This window comes from Macaca fascicularis, chromosome 14 (genome assembly GCF_037993035.2).
Source record: "Macaca fascicularis isolate 582-1 chromosome 14, T2T-MFA8v1.1".
Lineage (NCBI taxonomy): Eukaryota > Metazoa > Chordata > Mammalia > Primates > Cercopithecidae > Macaca > Macaca fascicularis.
The window spans coordinates 77,448,650-77,470,139 of NC_088388.1; the positions used below are offsets into that span (position 1 = coordinate 77,448,650).

Genomic DNA, 21,490 nt, shown 5'->3' on the forward strand with positions numbered 1-21,490 from the left:
ATGGCTGCATAATATTCTATGGTGTATGTGTACTACATTTTCTTTATAAAGTCTGCCATTGATGGGCACTTAGATTGACTCAGTATCTTTGCTATTGTGAACAGTGAGGCAATGAACATTTGCGTGCATGTGTCTTCATGGTGTGAAAGGAAAATACATCTTGGGGCCCCAAAATCACTAAGCTAAAGGGAAAAGTCAAGCCGGGAACTGCTTGGGCAACTTGCCTCTCACTCTATTCAAAGTCATCCCTCTGCTCACTGAGATAAATGCGTATTTGATTGCCTCCTTTGGTGAGGCTAATCAGAAACTTAAAAAGAACACAACCACTAGTCTCTTACCTACCTATGACCTGGAAGCCCCTACCCCACTTTGAGTTGTCCCACCTTTCTGGATCAAACCAATGTTCATCTTACATATACTGATTGATGTCTCATGTCTCCCTAAAATGTATAAAACCAAGCTGTGCTCAGACCACCTTGGGCACGTCGTCAGGACCTCCTGAGGCTGTGTCACAGGCATGCATCCTCAACTTTGGCAAAATTAACTTCCTAAATTGACTGAGACCTGTCAACTTTGGGGTTTACAATATTTGGGCTTCACACTGATAAAATGCTTTATATTCCTCTGCGTATATACCCAGTAATGGGGTTGCTGGGTCAAATGGTAGTTCTGCTTTTAGCTCTTTGAGAAATCACCATACTGCTTTCCACAACGGTTGAACTAATTTATACTCCCTCCAACAGCATATAAGGGTTCCCTTTTCTCTGTAACCTGGCCAACACTGTTATTTTTTTGTTGTTTTTTAATTATCGCCATTGACTGGTGTGAGATGGTATCTCACTGTGGTTTTGATTTGCATTTCTCTAATGATCAGTGATACTGAGCTTTTTTTCATATGCTTGTAGGCCTCATGTATGTCTTCTTTTAAGAAGTGTCTGTTCATGTCCTTTGCACACCCCCTTTTTTCTTTTTTGAGACAAAGTCTCGCTCTGTTGTCCAGGATGGAATGCAGTAGCATGATCTCAGCTCACTGCAACCTGCGCCCCCTGGGTTCAAGCGATTCTTCTGCCTCAGCCTCCTGAGTAGCTGCGATTACAGGCATGTGCCACCACGCCCGGCTAATTTTTGTATTTTTAGTAGAGACAGGGTTTCACCATGTTGGTCAGGCTGGTCTCGAACTCCTGACCTCAAGTGATCCACCCACCTCGGCCTCCCAAAGTGCTGGGATTATAGGCATGTGCCACCATGTCTAGCCATTTGCCTACTTTTTAATGGGGCTGTTTTTCTCTTCTAAATAAGTTCCTTATAGATCCTGGATATGAGACCTTTGTCAGATGCCTAGTTTGCAAATATTTTCTTCCATTCTGTAGGTTGTGTGTTTATTCTGTTGACAGATTCTTTTGCAGTGCAGAAGCTCTGAAGTTTAATTAGATCCAATTTGCCAATTTTTGTTTTTGTTGCAATTGCTTTTGATGTCTGTCATGAAATCTCTGCCAGAATGGTATTGCCTAGGTTGTCTTCCAGGGTTTTTATAGTTTTGGGTTTTACATTTAAGTCTCTTTAATCCATCTTGACTTGATTTTTGTACATGATGTAAGGAAGAGGTCCAGCTTCAATCATCTGCATATGGCTAGTCAGTTGTCCCAGCACCATTTATTAAATAGGGAGTCTTTTCCTCATTGCTTGTTTTGTCAGCTTTGTGGAAGATCGACTGTCTGTCATAGATGTGTGGCCTTATTTCTGGGTTCTTTATTTTGTTCCATTGGTCTATGTGCCTGTTTTTGTACCAGTACCACGCTGTTTTGGGAGTGTAGCCTTGTAGTATAGTTGGGTAACATGATTCTTCCAGCTTTGTTCTTTTTGCTTAGGATTGCCTTGGCTATCCGGGCTCTTTTTTGGTTCCATATAAATGTTAAAATAATTTTTTCTAGTTCTGTGAGGAATGTTGTTGGTAGTTTGCTATGAACAGCATTCAATCTGTAATTTGCTTTGGGTGGTATAACCTTTTTAATGATATTGATTCTTCCTATTCATGAGCATGGGATATTTTTCCATTTGTTTGTATCTTCTCTGATTTCTTTGAGCAGTGTTTTATAATTCTCATGTAGAGCTCTTTCACCTCCCTGGTAAAGTGTATTCCTAGGGGTGTGTGTGTCAACTGTGAACGGGACTGACTTTCTGCTTTGGCTCTCAGTTTGGTTGTTGTTGGTATACAGGAATGCTAGTGATTTTTGTATACTGATTTTGTATCCTGCAACTTTGCTTAAGTTATTTACCAGCTGAAGGAGCTTTTGGGCCAAGGCTGTGGTTTTCTCTAGATATAGAATCCTGTCGTCTGCAAACAGAGATGGTTTGACTTCCTCTCTTCCTATTTAGATGCGCTTTATTTATCTTGACTGAATGCTGTGGCTAGGACTTCCAATACTATGTTGAAGAGAAGTGGTGAGGGCATCCTTGTCTTCTGCTGGTTTTCAAGAAGAATGCTTCCAGCTTTTGCCCATTCGGTATAATGTTGGCTGTGGGTTTGTCATAGATGGCTCTTATTATTTGCAGGTATGTTCCTTCAATATCTAGTTTATCAAGAGTTTTTAACATGAAAGAATGCTGAATTATATCAAAAGCCTTTTCTCCATCTATTGAGACAATCATGTTTATGTGATGAATCACACTGATTGATTTTTGTATGCTGAAGCAAACTTGCATCCCAGCAATGAAGCTTACTTCATGGTGGATTAAATTTCTGATGTGCTGCTGGATTCAGTTTGCAAGTATTTTGTTGAGGATTTCTGCATCAATGTTCATCAAGGTTATTGGCCTGATATTTTCTTTTTTTGTTGTGTCTCTCCCAGGTTTTGGTAACAAGATGATGCTGGCCTCACAGAATGAGTTGAGGAGAAGTCCCCCCTCCACAACTTTTTGGAACAGTTACTGTTAGAATGGTACCAGCTCTTCATTGTACATCTGGTAGAATTCCGCAATGAATCCATCAGGTCCTGGGCTTCTTTGGTTGGTAGGCTATTTATAACTTATTCAGTTTTAGAGTTTGTTATTAGTCTGTTCAGAGAATCAATGTTTTCCTGGCTCAGTCTTCAGAGGGTGTATGTTTCCAGCAATTTAGAGGTGTTCGTAGTAGTTTCTGATGGTTGTTTATGTCTGTGGGGTCAGTAGTAACATTCCCTTTGTCATTTCTAATTGTGTTTATTTGATCTTCTCTCTTTTCTTCTTAATTAGTCTAGCTAGTGGCCTATCTTACCAATTTTTTCAAAAAACCAACTCCTGGATTTGCTGATACTTTGAATGTTTTTTTGTGTCTCAGCTTCCTTCAGTTCAGCTCTGATTTTTGTTACTTCTCATCTTCTGCTAGCTTTGGGGTTGATTTGTTCTTCTCTAATTCTTTCCATTGTGAAGTTAGGTTGTTAATTTGAAATCTTTCTAACTTTTTGATGTGGGCATTTAGTGCTATGATTTTCCCTCTGAACACTGCCTTACTTGTGTCCTAGAGATTTTGGTATGTTCTACCTTTGTTCTCATTATTTTCAAAAAACTTTATGATGTCTGTCTTAAATTCATTATTTACCCAAAAGTTATTCAGGAACATGTTGTTTAGTTTCCCTGTAATTGTATGATTTTGAATGATTTTCATTGTGTTGACTTCTATTTTTATTATGCTGTGGTCTGAGAGTGCGTCTGGTATGCTTTCAGTTGTTTTACATTTGTTGAAGAATGTTTTATGTCCAATTATGTGGTTGGTTTTAGAGTATGTGCCATGTGAAGACAAGAAGAATGTATATTGTCTATACTTCATTTTAATTCTCTGATTCTTCTTACATTGTTGTTCTTACCTGGAATATTCTCCCTAAGGTACAGTCAGGTCACATATTCATTCTGAAGGTTTTTCTGACCAACTCAATCCTCAGTGACCTACCTCATTTTCCTCTAGATTCCATACCACTTATAACTGGTAACACTATATCCTCAAATGTCTACATAAAGCAATTCCACCTTATTTCCCATCAACTTCTAGTCACACTGAAAACCATGGAACTGTATACAGTTGTGCATCGCTACCAAGCCAAAAACTAAGATCTTCATATCACCTTCTGAGAAGTCAGAAGAGGAATAACAGCCACATCACCAAAGAGAACAGTTTTAGCCAGCATAAGGAAGTCCCCTTTGCTTTAACCTTCACAAGAAAAATAACTTTGTAAAGACCAATTGTTTTTTGTTTCTGCTTTCCTCAGCCTTTTTCTGTCTATAAAACTAGCCTCTTCTGTTTTATAGAATGAAGTGTTGCCTGATTCTTGAATGGCAAATGAAAGTCAATTAAGATCTTTAAACTAAATTTGTAGTAATTTTGTATTTGACAGCCACAACCTATAATTCTTGTCTTAATCTCTTTTCATCTCCTCAAAGACAAACTTATTGTTCCAAATTACAAAGACCAAATCTAATTTTGGGAACTCAGCCAGGGCCTTAGGACAAAGGGGAAAAAGTGTACAAACAAGGAATTTTGTAGGATAAGTAACATCAAGAGTGAATGAAAAGTATGCTCCTTCCCTCATCAACTGCTGCCAACTCACTGGCTTGACAGGATAGAAACTCATCTACATCTTTATAGCAAAGCATCTTGAACACAGACGGCACCAAATGTCCGTTAATAACAAATGCCTTGAAGGAAACTTCTTATGATGTATTCAGTAGTCCTCATATCTTAACAAATATTAAAGTCTTAAAGCAGGAAATGGAGATGAGGGAAAGGAAAAGTAAAATGACAGGGCATGCATTCACTTCTCAACAGAACATTAGAAGTGCACATTCTTAACTGTGTTTTTTCAAGGTGACCTCTTAAAGCTGCCCTCTTATCTGTAAACACAGTACTTAATGACACTTCACTTCTGTCAGAGAAAAAATGTGCACCATTATGAGAAGCAAGAATTTAAATATGAAAGCCCACCTCCTCCTAAAAGGGGTACCAAAATTCAAATTCCTATGCTTCTACAGGCAGCCAGGAGGAAATCAACACAATGAATCTTGGAAGTGAGGTATGTGAGGTGGGTAAGAAGGAGCTCCGCTTTCAAAGGATAGAGGGTTGGCAGGGACAGAAGACAAGTCTTTGTAGTTAAACTTCTGAGAGCAACAAAGACAGTAGGTCAACACAGCATAAAAGCCAGACAGCACAGATCAGCTGAAACCTGAGCTAGATCCTGACTGTAGAAGCCTAGGATCAATGAATTCAAGAATTTCTCTTTCTGGTACTCTGCATAGGCAAATTTAATCCCACAAATTCCTTTCCCTGGCTCTGAAATAATATGAACATAGTACACTTCTCATTTGTTTAGCTTCAGAAATGTATTTTTTTCCTCTTCGTATTTATTCACACTTATCTGGTAACTTGTCTTAGGTTATTTAGAGGCCAAGATACATATATATACATACATGTATCTTGGTCTCTTTATTAATTCCTTTTTATTCATAAAGACTCCTTTAAATTATACCTTTTTTCCCCAGTCATTTATTGAATATTCAGTGGTTTAGACTAAGGGATTTAGAAAAGTATGTACAGTGAGTAATTCTTGGCTTCAATATGCAGAAAATTAAAGTGCCAAGAGAAAATAAACACCTAGAAGAGAATGTTTTCCAGAGTTTACATATGGTTATTTTGTCATCTGCTTCCTTCTTTGAACTCATATATACAAATGCTAATACCCCCACTCTAAATGTTCAACAAGGCATTTTTATTCTGCTTTTTGCAGAATGCTGATCAACATCAAGATTTCTTCCAGTCATGTATAATGAAGACAGCATTTGATTACCATTCTGAATGACTTCAACATATCAGGACAACTTCTCCCAGAGAATACTTTATTCAATAATATAAAGAAGCACCACCATTATTAAGAGTCAGAAAGGGCCGGGCGCGGTGGCTCACACCTGTAATCCCAGCACTTTGGGAGGCCGAGACGGGAGGATCACGAGGTCAGGAGATCGAGACCATCCTGGCTAACATAGTGAAATCCCGTCTCTACTAAAAATACAAAAAAAAAAATTAGCTGGGTGTGGTGGCGGGCGCCTGTAGTCCCAGCTACACGGGAGGCTGAGGCAGGAGAATGGCATGAACCCAAGGGGCAGAGCTTGCAGCAATCTGAGATCGCGCCACTGCACTCCAGCCTGGGCGACAGAGCGAGACTCCGTCTCAAAAAAAAAAAAAAGAAACAAAAAAAAGAGTCAGAAAGCACTGAACCAGAGAAAGCAGTTACATACAAATTTTGTCATTTGATAGAATCAACTAAATATATAAACAAGAATCCTGACATCTTAAAGATAAAGAAATCAGTAAACAAATAAAAGAAGTACCAAAGCACCACTCATGATCATACCATTCTCTCTGTCCATTATTATACAACTGGTCAATGATTTTAAATAGCTATCAAACTGGTAAACACAAGGTTTTCAACTGTCTCCAATAAGAAAAACTGATAACTTAAAAAATATCTGCAGTAAGGGCAGGCTGACAATGCCTGACATATACAAGGAACACAAAAAATGATTGCTAGACAAATTAAAGGGCCTTCATGGGATGAAGAGAACGTAAATCATTCTTATGAAAAAATGTTTTTTTAAAAGACTTTGAAAAAGAAAATGATATTCACATGTATACTCTTCTATTTTTATCTTTTCAAATACGATCTATGTCCACAAATATTAACTGTGGATTGAGTCTGCATAAGAGAGCTTAAAATCCTCATTTACCTCTTCAAATTTCTCTAGTTCACCAATTCACTGTAACTTAAGAAAAGTAAATAGAGTGCTAAATTAAAAATTCACTCTTGGCCAGGCGTGGTGGCTCACGTCTGTAATCCCAGCACTTCGGGAGGCTGACGTGGGCAGATTACAAGGTCAAGAGATCGAGAACATCCTGGCCAACACAGAGAAAACCCGTCTCTACTAAAAATACAAAAATTAGCTGGGCGTTGTGGCGCACACCTATAGTCCCAGCTACTCGGGAGGTTGAGGCAGGAGAATCACTTGAATCCAGGAGGCAGAGGTTGCAGTGAGCTGAGATCACACCACTGCACTCCAGCCTGGCCACAGAGTGAGACTCCGTTTCAAAAAAATAAAAAAATAAAAAAAACCCCAAAAATTCACTCTTACCTGTCATAGTGTAAGACGGCTGGTAATACAGGAAATCAGACTGGTTTGAATTGTCTAGGTAAGTTTTTCAAGGATTTTTATTGACAATTTCAGGTGCCGCTCATAGTCTTCTGTCCACAAAACTAATATTAAATTTCAGACCCTCAGAGGAAAACTATTAAACAGCAATGTGCCCCTCAAGATGGGAAGCAAAACTTACTTCAAGTTGAAAAAGTTCTCCAGCTCCCTCAGAGTCATTGGATGTGATTATTGGAGTATGAATATGTACAAAGCCACTGTCCTGAAAAAGAAAACCACAGTTTTCAAGATATTTGCATATTCAACAATTCCAAGAACACACATCCTCTTATAGTATTAAAATGGCACAGTAAGCAAATGCTGTATCAAATCCCTCCCTAATCCCCCAAATACTAAGAATACTGAAAATCAGTTGAGTGTTTTAACTACACACAGGGGCACAAATAATTTTATTCAGAAACACACTTAGACATTAACCAGTCCAACCTCTTCATTTCAAAGATAAGGAAGTTAAGGCCCAGACAGATTTAGTGACTTTCCACAAGTTACATAATTAGTCAGTGGATAAGCCAGGACTAGAACCTAGGTCTTCATGCTCTCTCTTTAGTACTATATTCTCTTCCCTTTTCTATAACATTTTGGTGGTGATTTAACAAACAGGTACACACACTCTAGGCTAGTGCATAATGATGTTACCCACGTTGCTAGGGGAATACAAAGCAATTAGTATAAACTTATCTTGAAATATGACCTCAATTGTAATGAACCAACAAAAAAGGAGAAAAAGTAGACAAATAGAGACTGAATAAACAAACAGCAAAAAAGGGCAGAAATGATCTTTAGGAAGTCTCTGTCACTAAACTGATGGGCCAATGGACTCCACATGGCACAGGCAGTGTACTTCCTTTGCCTGAAGGAATATTCTGAGCAGCAGCTATCCATCCACTACTGAGGTCCCCAATTGCAGCCCTTCCGAACAAAAATCTGAGACTATTTCCATTACAGAACCACAAAAGCTGTTGCTAGTCAGACTGATACAACCCAGCAACTTCAAGGTTATGCTTCTTTCATTTTGATTATGGGTGTAAGCAAAAGGTTACACACAGTGTAGATGTTTGCAGGGTAGGACTGCAGGTAATAAAAAGTGAATTTATAATAGAAAGGCAGGATGGAATATGCTTAATGCAAAATGTTGGCCTTGGAATCAATACAACAAATTATTATATGCATATCTCTGCCAAGTTTGGTGGAGTGTAGATTGTCTCTATGCATTACTAGGGATGTCCCAAATATGACCCTTCTCAAATTCAAGTATTCCGGCTATAATACAAAATATTCAGTCAACAACTTGCCTTATGATGTGTACTGATAAAATATTCAAGCTCTAAATTAGCAGTCTCAGAAAGTTATTAAAATATACACTTAACCTGACAGCAACATGCCTAGAGGTGCTGCACAGAGCACATTATAGAAAACCAATAAAATCTGATCAATAACATTACCGCATAAAATTTTTATCTCCTAGGAACCAAGAATCATGGATGTGAAACATTTATTCCACATGAATGTAGGCAACTATGAACATGAGTGCAGTAAACAAAGAGAGGAAGTGAAAAATCCAAAGGAAACGAGGGTGGGGAAGGGGAGGTGGAGAGGGAGGAGAAAATTTAACGGCTAAACATGATTGCCCAAGTTAGAACTGGTCAAATGCCACAAGAAACAGCAGTGTAAACCTTATGAAAATAACTGTATCAGATTTTTTAAAAATCACACACCTAGTGGGAATTACTTTTAATACTTAACTGATGCTAAACATTACAAAAGGGCCCAGCAGCTTTCGCTGCTTTAAAACTGCAAGGCTTATCAAAGTTCCTAACATTACCAAACGCTAATAAAGGAGAGAGTACAAAGGAAGAATAATACAGCCGTGCAAACAAAGTCCAAAAAAGTGAAAGTGGGTAGGGGAGTAAAAAGAAAAAAAGGAAAGTAAATAGCAAGGAGTGGTTAAGTATTGTCACTATGTGCCTCAAATAGGTTTCCAGTGTCACTTACTTATACTGTCCCACAGCAAAGGGGTTCCTAAGTAGAGTACATGAGGGCCAGAGAAGGGGCCAAAAATAAAAGCAAACACTTTCACTCGATTTTTCAGATTCCACCCATCACCTCCAAGTATATAAATATTTTAACACACATTCTAAAACCAGATATTTTATAAGACTCTGAGTATCCCAAAATTAGAAAGTTCATACATTACAGCCCATATACACCACTAAGAGAAGACTAATAAACTATCTTTTTCTTTCACATGTAACTGAAATAACTATCATTTAATCAGAATCAACAAAAAAGGAAACGTGAAAGGAATTGCTAGCCACAGGCAGGCCACAGACAACACAAACTGACAGCAAGAAGAGATTTTAAAAATCCATAAAGAGGCTAGGCGCAGTGTCTCAAGTCCTGTAATCCCAGCACTTTGGGAGGCTGAGATGGGCGAATCACCTGAGGTCAGGAGTTTAGAGACCAGCCTGACCAATGTGGCGAAACCCGGTCTCTACTAAAAAATACAAAAATTAGCCCGGTGTGGTGGTGCACACCTGTAGTCCCAGATACTCGGGAGGCTGAGGCAGAGGTTGCAGTGAGCTGAGATCACGCCACTGCGCTCTAGCCTGGGTGACACAGCAAGACTGTCTCAAAAAAACAAACAAACAAAAAACATAAAAAGCAGTCACAGGAACTCAAAGGCATAGCAATTTGGAGACCTTCTACACAAAGGTAAAGAATACTCCACATAGGCTGGGCACAGTGGTTCACATCTGGACCTAGCTCTTTGGTTGGTCCAGGCAGGATTGCTTGGGCCTAGGAGTTCAATACCAGCTTAGGCAACACAGTGAGATCCCATCTCTACAAAAAATACACTTTAAAAAACTAGACAGGCATAGTGGTGCATGCCTGTAGTCCCAGTTACTTGGGAGGCTGAAGTAGGAGGACTGCTTGGGCCTGGGGGATCAAGGTGGCAGTAAGCCATGATTGCACCACTGCACTCCAGCCCCGGCAACAGTATGAGACCTCATCTCAAAACAACAACAACAATAACAACAAAAATACTTCACAGAGTCAGTGGCAGGCTTTGAAAACGCTGCCATGCAGAGGAGAACAATCCCTGATACTCACAGGAAGAACCTCGACTCATTGAGAAAGAAAGAGCGGAATCTTTTTTACTGGCTCACTGAGGAAGACAGGAAAGTAAGTAATCCATAGGAACACTTCCACTGGAATTTAGAAAAAACTGGTGCCTAAAGAGAAAATTCCTCAGTTATTTCAGAAACTTGGCTTTTTTGAATGACTCATTCCTTGAGGATTCTAAATAGCCAAGTTTTAGTACATAACAAGTGTGTCAGTTTTATGAGCAAACAAGGTTATACAAAAAATATTTTTCATACTCAAACCAAGAAATAACCTTAGATCCTTAAAGTGTCTTAAAAGTACTGTTCAAGTTTCTATTTCTCCCCACATTTCTATAATTTAATTAACAAAACTGAAACTTACAAAAATTTATTTGGAGGCTTAACATCTTTTCGCAAACCCAAAGTAACACATCAAAGAAACACTACAAAATACTAGGTAACATATAACCATTACTTAATATGCCTCATAGTACTCCAGAAAGGCTTCTTTAAACAACTGAATCCTAAGTATCACACACAAAGGTAGATAAGTATCACACATAAAGGTAGGTAACAGAATTATATTCTCCACGTCTTTACAATTACTAAGTGAATTTATTACTACTCCAAAAGTGTCTATTTTTGTAACTACTCTATCACGAATGGTACTAAAATTCAAGTTATTTCCAACCACTTGAATTTTTTTTTTTTTTTTTTGAGACAGAGTCTCACTCTGTCGCCAGGCTGGAGTGTAGTGGCGCAATCTCAGTTCACTGCAACCTCCACCTCCCGGGTTCAAGCGATTCTCCTGCCTCAACCTTACGAGTAGCTGGGACTACAGGCGCACACCACCATGCCCAGCTAAGTTTTGTATTTTTAATAGAGGTGGGGTTTCACCATGTTGGCCAAGATGGTCTCAATCTCTTGACCTCGTGATCTGCCTGCCTCAGCCGCCCAAAGTGCTGAGATTTCAGGTGTGAGCCACAGCTCTCAGTCATGAATGTTTTTCAAATTTTACTTTTAATAATTTTTGGTCAGGTGCGGTGCCTCACCTGAGGCACACACACACATTTGTTATTATTATTATTATTATTATTATTATTATTATTGAGATGGAATCTCGCTCTGTTGCCCAGGTTGGAGTGCAGTGGTGCAGTCTCTACTCACTGCAACCTCCGCCTCCCAGGTTCAAGCAATTCTTCTACCTCAGCCTCCCGAGTAGCTGGAACTACAGGTGTATGCCGCCATACCCAGCTAATTTTTTTGTATTTTAGTAAAGACGGGGGTTTCACTGTGTTGCCAAGGCTGGTCTCAAACTCCTGAACTCAGGCAATCAGCCCACCTCGGCCTCCCAAAGTGCTAGGATTACAGGTGTGAGTCACCGTGCCTAGTAATAATAACAATTTTTTAAAGACAGGATCTCACTCTCCTGCCCAGGATGGAGTTCAGTGGCGTGAACACGGATCACTGCAGCTTCCACCTCCTGGGCTCAAGTGATCTCCCTGCCTCAGCCTCCTGAGTAGTTGGGACTATAGGCACATGCCACCACGCCTGTTTAATTATTTTTACTAGAGACCAAGTCTGACTATGTTGCCTAGGCTGGCCTCTAACTCCTGGGCTCAAGAGATCCTCCTGCCTCAGCCTCCCAAAGTGCTGGGATTACAGATGTGAACCATTGCACCCTGGCTACTTTATTTTTTTTTTATTTCAAATTTTTTTTTAGCTTGTCTTATTTTTTAATTGTTTACATATCTCTAAAAGCTTCAAGTAATAAATACATAGTGTTTAGTCTACTTGTCAATACCACCACCTAGTGGCCAAAAGCCTACAAAACCTTCAGAACTAAAGTAGGTCTACTTTATCAGCTGTTGAAGTCATGTGGTTAAAAAACAAAAAGGTATTTTTATGATTGTGTGGTTCAAGCACTACTGAAAATCCACATGGAAACTGCACAGCAAAGTTTCTGACAGCATGTGTAACTGGACGCTTACAAACTATAATGGGATGACACTGCATAATTTGATTTATTTTCCTTTGTTTTATCAAAAGCATATGCCTAAAAGCCATGATGTTCTTTAGCTCTTTCACCAAAAGTTAATCTGAAGAAGCTTTTTCAAGGGGCAAGAACTTTCTTGGCAAGCTATAGCAAGACTGGGGCAACATGAATCTGGATACAGCCCAAGGGAAGGCTATATCCACTATTACACAACCTCTGCAAATTAGCTAGATCTGGAGAAGTACCACAGGAAGCCTGCAAAACCACGTGGAATAACAATAAACTTTATCTGCTGGATCACTCCTTGCCTTTGGGGCCCTCCCATCCACAGGGAGAAAAGGTCCCTTCACATTAGCAACTTGTCAACCACATTAAACTGTGGCTTTCCCAGGTAGGGGGAAATGGTTGAGAAGCAAAGCTAAAAGAGACAAAATGTCTTTGGTCATTAGATAGACCTACCTGATCAACACCAGTAACTCTTTAAAATTAATGCTTACTTTATACAAAATATAAATCTATGACCAAGATGGAGAAACAGGAAACAACCAAAAACGTAGTAAAACAACAACAACAAAAACAGTAACAATAAAAAGCAAACCCCATGAAACAACAGTTTTCAAGATAACAGGTATCAGGCAACAAAAGCCATCTCTCTCTGAGATAGGAAACAAACATGGTAAACCCCTACCAGTAGACCAGCTTACTACCTTGAGGTCTTCCAGGCCACAGTACAGGGAAGGGTAAAAAGTAAGGTAGAGTCCAGTAGGCTCCCTGAGTTGAAGAGACACAACTCAGAGCCTGGAGAAACCCAAGCGGCTAGAGTTCATACGCTCGAATATCAGAGAGGAGAGAGCTGCAGAGGGCACCCTGGAGTATTAGGTAGATCAGTCCATTTGTGTGAGGAAACTATCCAATGCTAGGGAAAGAACCATCTAAAAAGATTAGAAAAAACAGTGCCCAGTGCTCACATGCTGGCTGGAAAAAGTACCTGTTCCACAAACTAGAAAAACTCATCATTCCCAAGGCCCTAGGTCAGGACCTAAGGAAGGCTTTGCCTCAGTGAGGAATAAACAGTACTAGACTGAGCACTGCTACAGACCTGCTTAACAAATCACATAAGCAAGACCTCAAAGGATCAAAGAGACACCAGTATCTGTGTGCAAACCCAGAGCACCCAACAAGGTAAAATTCACAATGTCTGATACCCAAAGCTAAGTCATGCAGAGTCAAGAAACCATAACCCAGAATGAAGAGACCTATCAAAACTAACCCATAACTAACAGACATGTTAACATCAGGAGAAAAAGACACAACTGTTCTTAAACAGTTATTAAAACTATAGTCCATGTTTGAAATGTTAACTAGACATAAAAGACATAAAAATCAGCCTAGGCCAGGCGCAGTGGCTCATGCCTGTAATGAGCACTTTGGGAGGCCAAGGCAGGAAGATCGCTTGAGGCTAGGAGTTGGAGACCAGCCTGGGCAACATAATGAGACCTTGTCTTTATTTATAACAAACAAACGAACAGCCCAAACCAAACATCCAGATATGAAATCTAAATTAAAAGCCCCAGAAATAATAACTACAAAGGTAAATATATAAGATTTTATTTAAATCTCTTTAAAACATAATTGATTGCTTGAATAATAATGATGAATCACAGGATTTATAACATAAGTAAAATGCATAGCAAAAAATAACATAAAGGGGGAAAGAAATATAAGTATGTATTATAAGGTTATTACATTATACGTTAGGTGGTAAAACATCAACTGAAGTCAAAGATGTATACTATAAACCCTAAAGCAGTCACTAAAATAACAAAACAGAGTTATAGTTAAGAGAACAACAAAGAAGGTAAGAAATAAGAAATAATGCCAAAGGCGGTAAAAAAAGAGAAAAAAGAGAACAAAGAACAGATAGGACAATTAGAAATGAAAACAGCAAGATGACTCAAACAAAACCATGTCAATATTCACATTAAATGTATATGATCTAAACACCCAAATTAAGAGAGAGAGATGGATTATCAGACTGGGTATAAAAAGCAAGATCTAACCATATGCTGCCAACAAGAAATGCACTTTAAAATATAAAGATACAAATACATTTGACCCTTCAACAAGATAGATTTAAACTGCATGAGTTTACTTATACCTGGATTTCTCTCAATAAATATATTGGAAAATGTTTTGGAGATTTGCAGCAACGTGAAGAAGTTTGCAGATGAACAGCATAGCCTAGAAATATTTTTTAAATTAAGAAAAAAGTATGCCATGGATGCATAAAATATATGTAGATATTAGTATACGTTGTTTACTACCATAAATATACACAAATCTATTACAGTAAGTTAAAATTTATCAAAACTTACACAAACACAGACCATACAGGGCACCATTTGCAGTAGAGAGAAATGTAAACAAATGTAAAAGTGCAGTATTAAATCATAAATGCATAAAAGTAGTTATATACAGTATGTACAATAATTTCATAGCTACTGTAGTGAGCTCACGTGTTACAAGTACCCACTTAAAACACCCGGTGATGCTAATCATCTCACGAGCAGTTCATCTCTCAGTAAATTATGTGTTGCAGTAAAAAGCAATCTCTTGTAGTTCTCGCATTATTTTTCATCAGTTTCAGCGCAATATCGTAAATCTTAATTAAAACCATGGGACCCATACGAAGTACTACGAGTGAGGCTAGAAGTACTCCCAAGAAGCAGAGAAAAGTCACGACATTAGACGTAAAAGTTTAATTTCTTAATATGTCCTGCAGATTGAGGTCTGCAGCTGCTTGCCATTTCAAGACAAATCCAGCATAAAGACCACTTATGAAATTTTTTCTTAAGAAAAAATAAGGAAATCGTGAAACTGTTGCTACAGCTATGCCAGCAAGTGAGAAAACCTTGCACTTTTTGTGAAATAAAAAATATGTGTTACTCAACTATTTACATTATCAGTAAGACTTCCAGTCAACAGTAAGCTATTAGTTATGTTTTTGGGGAGGCAAAAATTTATACTTGGATTTTTTTTTTTTTGAGACAGAGTCAAGCTCTTGTCGCCCAGGCTGGAGTGCAGTGGTGCGATCTCAGCTCACTGCAACCTCTGCCTCCTGGGTTCAAGCAATTCTCTTGCCTCAGCCTCCTGAGTAGCTGGGATTACAGGCACCCACCACCAAGCCCGGCCGTTTTGTATTTTTAGTAGAGATGGGGTTTCATCATGTTGGTTAGGCTAGTCTCAAACTCCTGACCTCAAGAGATCTGCCTGCCTCGGCCTCCCAAAGTGCTGGGATTACAGGCGTCAGCCACTGCACCCGACCTATGATTGGATTTCTGACTACATAAAGAGTTGGCGCCCCTAACCTCCATGTTGTTCAAGGGTTAACCATGGTTTAAAAGGATGAAAAAAAATATATATGCTAACACTAATCAAAGGAAAGTTCTAGTGGTTATAATATCAAAGTAGATTTGAAAGCAAAGATATTAATAGAGATTTTTTAAAAAAGCTTGATAAAACTGATATACCTCTAACCGGGCTAATCAGAAAAAAGAGAGCCACAAGTTATCAATAGGAATGAGACAACATCATCATAGATGCTACAGATATTAAAATAAGGGGATACCTGTAGCTTTACAGCAGTAAGTTTAAAAACTTAAATAAAATGGATCAATTTTTGAAAGACTACCAAAGTTCACTCAAGAAAAAATAGATAAGCTATACAGTTGTGTGACTATTCAAGAAATAAATCACGTGCAGTGACATACACCTGTAGTCCCAGCTACTCAGGGGTGTGAGGCAGGACTGCTTGAGGCCAGGAATTCAAGGCTGTAGGGCACCATGATTGCACCTGTGAATAGCCACTGCACTCCAATCAGGACAACATAACAAGATCCGTCTCTAAATAAATAAATAAATAATTTTGTTGTTGTTGTTTGAGATAGTCTCACTCTGTCACCCAGGCTGGAGTGCAAGTGGCATGATCTTGCTCAAGGCAACCTCTGACTCCTGGGCTCAAGTGATTCTCCTGCTGCAACCTCCCAACTAGCTGGGATTACAGGCACCCACCACCACGCCCAGCTAATTTTTGTATTTTTAGTAGAGATGGGGTTTCAGGCTGCTCTTAAATTCCTGACCTCAAGTGATCTGCCCATCTCGGCCTCCCAAAGTGCTGGGATTACAGGTGTGAGTCACTGCACCTGGCCAATAAATAATTTTAAAACAAAAAAATGGTAATAACAATTTTCTGGGCATGGTGGCATATGCTTGTAATCCCAGCTACTTGGGAGGCTGAGGGGAGAGGACTGCTTGAGCCCAGGAGTTCAAGACTAGCCAGGTAACACAGTAACTCCCATCTCAAGATAAAATTAAACAAAATAAAGTTAAAAAGAAATTGAAATTGTAGATAAAAACTGTACCCCCCCACTGGAAAAAAAAAGACATATTTGAAAGTACACACTGAGATGAATTTACTAGTGAATTCTCCACATTTAAGAAAGAAATAATCATAACTGTATGGATAACTGTGTAATTTTACTTTTAGAAAAGATAAAGGGAGAGAATATCCCAAACTCACTGAATGAGGTCAACCTTACCCTGATACCAAAACCAGACAAAGACATTAGAAGAAAACAAAACTACAGAATAATACCGTGAAGCAAAATTCTAATCGAAGTTATAGCAAATTGAATCCAACAAAATATTAAAAGAATACATCTGTAATATCATATACCTATATTATTAATATATTAATGTAAGAATTTTTTTTTTGGAGATGGAGTCTCACTCTGTTGCCCAGGCTGGAGTGCAGTGGCACAATCTCGGCTCACTGCAACCTCCACCTCCCGGGTTCAAGTAATTCTCCTGCCTCAGCCTCCCCAGTAGCTGGGATTACAGGCACTCACCACCACGTCCAGCTAATTTTTTGTATTTTTAGTAGAGACGGGGTTTCACCATATTGGCCGGGCTGATCTCGAACTCCTGCCCCCGGGTGATCCACCCACGTCGGCCTCCCAAAGTGCTGGGATTACAGGCATTAACCACTGTGCCCAGCCAATGTAAGACATCTATATTAGAATATATCTATATTCCTAGAAATGCTGGGTTAGTTTAACATTCAAAAATTAATCAATGTAATTCAGCATTACAAAAAAAACCCATAGGTTATCTCAAAAGATGCAGAAAAAACTGACAAAACCCAATACCCATTCCTGATAAAACTCAGCAAACAGGGAAGAGGAGGGAACTTTCTCAACCAAATTCAGAGCATCTATTAAAACCTACAGCTAACATCACACTTAGTGGTAAAGGGAACAAACTGCTGATACACATAACAACATGGATGAATCTCAATAATTATGCCAAGTGAAAAAAGACAGACAAAAAACAGTATATGCTGAATGATTTCATTTACATAAAACTCTAGAAAAACGCAAGCTAATGCATAGGAACAGGAAGTGGATTGTGGTTGCGTGGGGATGAAGGGAAATAAGGAGGGAGAGGAGGTATAACCCCGGGTCAGGAGGAAACTTTTAGGATCTTACCTTAAAGAAAGAATGAATAGCAGCTGTGGCTTCACTGCGAATCCTCAGTATAGAACCCAGAACGTTAGTCCTACACCTAAAGTGAGGGTATTGTCTCAGGTACTCCAGAGGATGCCTCTCTTTATATTTGATGGGGAAAGCCTGCCAATAAATGAAAAGAACAAATTAGAAGCCAAAAGAGACACTGTTTAATAAAATCAGTTTCCAGGGTACTTCTTAAATAGTGCTTTAGAACCAAACTAAGATCCTTTCCTTATGTCTTAATATAACTGATTTTAATCCACATTATTTCCACCAGGTAAGTGGAATGGTAGGATGGAATCAGAGAGATGTAGGTTTCAATCTAGCTCTACCACTTATTAGCCCAGTAATTGAGCTAATATCATTGAAGCTCATCTGTTATTTATCAAGTTTGTATCCATTAGCTGTGAATCACTTCTTACAAATAGGTTATGATTAATTATGCAAAATTTCCGCTGTTTGGCACACAGGAGTTCAAAACATTGTAGATATTAAACATGCACAAACAGGCTGGTGTTCCATTTTAAAATTACCTATATGACTTGAAAGCCCATGATCATTCACAATCAATTGGTGCAATTTATTACTATTATCAACATGATACTTCCATCTAGCAGAGTAGTAAAGATTTACAAAAAGTTCGAAAGAAAATTATGGTTCCACATTGAAATATGCCTACTCTGCTCACACTCATGTTAAAAGATTAAGACAGACACATCCTTTCAGACAAAAATCAAAGTTTTAATTAAAAAGATAACAGAGAAGCTAAAAAAGAGCTACACTGGCAGCCTGTTTCTTTCAGTCTCATCCATTCTTTTTAAGTCTTGTACACATACAAACTCTTACGTTGTATAGAAAAAAGCACCATACTTACTAAAAGTGAAAATGTGACCATATCATAATTCTAGGGGTCAGAATTCCCTAATCTCAGAATATTTCAAAATGATACTGAATCAAAGGGCTTCAGGGAAGACGAAGCCATCAACACCAAAGAAGCCCAGGAAGAACAATTTAAGAATATAGTAGTCCCCCACTTACCCACAGGGGATATGTTCCAAGACCCCCAGTGGATACCTAAAACCACGGACAGTATCAAACCATATAAACATTATGTTTTTTCTTTGACAACAATGGCCAGGTAGTATATAAAGTACAGATAAGCTGGACAAAAGGATGATTCACATTCTAGGCGCGATAGAGCAAGACACCTCAAGATTTCATCACACAATGAGAATGGCATGAAATTAAAACTTAAGAATTGTTTATTTCTGGAATTTTCCATGTAATATTTTGAGACCACAGTTCACTGTGGGCAACAAACTGTGAAAAGCAAAACCACAGACAAGGGTGAACTACTGTAGTGAAACACATGGCAAATTTTTAATAATCACAGATCCCTATAAAAAACTAAAAAAGAAAAATGGTTACCTTCTATATTTCGCTCTTGATTTCCAAATTATTCTACACTCTATTTTTCAGAAATCTTAGAACCTGATTCCTGATTTTACATGTCAATCAGAATTTCTTGGAAATTAAGGATGACATTTTAACAAAAATTGCATTTTCTTCCTTTATTTCCTTACATTTCTTCCTATTATACTGAAAGAATTAACAATGAATTAAAATGATGCAATTTTCCTGTATTTCCTCGCTTTTGTTCATTAAATGTTTGAAAACAGGTATAGCAAAAACACAGAGGATTCAAATGGCTAGAATACAAATTTCAGCTGCGTCACATCAGCTCATAATGTTAAGTAAATCATTTCATCTGGCTGGGCCTCATTTTCTCCATTGTAAATTTGAAGAATCTGATTATAATCTTTTATTCTCTCTAACCTCTTTATCAAGCTTATAAATATGAAGCTAACGGAAGAGTCTTGCAAAAACAGGCATAAACATGTCTTAACGCCGAATTTCTTGCCTCTGTTCAGCCTAAGCATTATAATACTATTGATCGGCATCACCCAACAGAACTTTCTGTGATAAATAGAAATGTTCTGTGCTATCCAATATAGTAGCCAGTAGCCCCATGCAACTACTGAGCACTTGAAATGTGGATAATGCCACTGAGGAACTGGATTTTTTTACTGAATTTCAATTGATTTAATACCAAACAGCCAAAGGTGGCTAGAGCCAACCATTATTGGATGATCGGTTCTAGATCATGCAAAAGTCATTCCTGGCTTTCCTAAGAACGAGCCCGCCCTGGTATATCACTGTGGCTGACTGGGCATGCTTGTAAAAGCAGCAAGTTTTAACTGTGACACACACCACAGAGATGCAAAAATTAACACTTACCTCTCACTAAGCTATCTACATAAATAATTTTTGCTACTGCCTCTTCAGGTTGTAGGGCTTGTTTCAATTATCTGGTAAGTTGCAAATGAAATATATTCTAAGTTTCATCTTCCTAATAATCACACTTAAAACAGATTGCTGTCTTAAAGCCTAAATAGCCTCCACAGAAGTGTCAGAAATCATACCTTGGCATCACAATTTCCAATAATTTTAATTTTTTCTGCCTTCAGTTCCACATTTTGCCTTTTGGATGGACTTTTTACCAGCTGCCCTTGTATTTCCACAGAACTCCCAAAAGTTAATTCTCTACAGTAACAAAAAACAAGATAAATATCATTATATACAACCTTCATTTTAGTATCAACTATGCAATAAGAACATTAAAATACTTAATGACAAAAGTTTTTACCCTCAATTGGTTAAATAATCTTCAGAATCAATGGATAATCTGTTGTATAAATACAGTATAAAATTATAAAAATGAATTCCATAAGCTTTAAAATGGGAACAAATAGAGTTAAGAATTTGTGGCCGGGCGCGGTGGCTCAAGCCTGTAATCCCAGCACTTTGGAAGGCCGAGACGGGCGGATCACGAGGCCAGGAGATCGAGAGACGATCCCGGCTAACACGGTGAAACCCCGTCTCTACTAAAAAATACAAAAAAACTAGCCGGGCGAGGTGGCGGGCGCCTGTAGTCCCAGCTACTCGGGAGGCTGAGGCAGGAGAACGGCGTAAACCCGGGAGGCGGAGCTTGCAGTGAGCTGAGATCCGGCCACTGCACTCCAGCCTGGGTGACAGAGCAAGACTCCGTCTCAAAAAAAAAAAAAAAAAAAAGAATTTGTATAATTCAGAATTAAGAGTTGTACAACTGCCCTTATTAAAAAGTTAGTTGGCCAAAAACTTTCAAAAGATTACAGAATACATGCGAAAACTACAAATCAAAATAAAATTAGCCGGGAATTCTCTGTCCTATTTTTGCAATTAAAAATTTTTTTTTTTTTTTACTTAGTTGGCTGGTGATCTAAGCACATAAGGTGCTACTTTCTGGTTAATAAGACTAGGTTCGAGTTCAAGTTCACCCACAAATTAACTGTATGACAAGTATGAAAAGTCATCTAAGTTCATTTAAGAATCATCTATTAAAAAAGGAGCTCGTAAATGATAGTACATCTGTTCTAATTCTTTTTTCTTTTCTTTAAAGAGACCAGGTCTCACTATGCTGCCAAGGCTGGTCTTGAACACCTGGGCTCAAGCAATCCTCCTGCCTTGGCCTCCCAAAGTGCTGGGATTAGAGG

The 21,490-nt window shown here is 38.5% G+C and overlaps 1 protein-coding gene and 1 long non-coding RNA gene across 13 annotated transcripts in view; one reads left to right on the forward strand and one right to left on the reverse strand.

Moving 5' to 3' along the window:
* The window catches only part of NARS2 (asparaginyl-tRNA synthetase 2, mitochondrial), a 137,114-nt gene that overhangs the window by 110,259 nt on the left and 5,365 nt on the right, over positions 1–21,490 (reverse strand). For all 12 annotated transcript variants that reach the window (XM_074014891.1, XM_074014892.1, XM_074014890.1 and 9 more), the window contains exons 3-5: positions 20,381–20,501; positions 17,877–18,017; positions 7,352–7,432 (exon numbers count right to left, since the gene is read on the reverse strand). Coding sequence is in view for 7 of the 12 variants with exons in the window: in XM_045370230.2 (XP_045226165.1) it covers positions 7,352–7,432; positions 17,877–18,017; positions 20,381–20,501 (343 nt within the window). In the remaining 5 variants the exon portion in view is untranslated. The remainder of the gene's footprint in view (positions 1–7,351; positions 7,433–17,876; positions 18,018–20,380; positions 20,502–21,490) is intronic.
* On the forward strand, positions 2,412–6,373 carry LOC123568607 (uncharacterized). Its single transcript, XR_006691989.3, has 3 exons — positions 2,412–2,553; positions 2,850–3,006; positions 5,754–6,373. It is a non-coding gene; the product is annotated as an uncharacterized lncRNA (long non-coding RNA).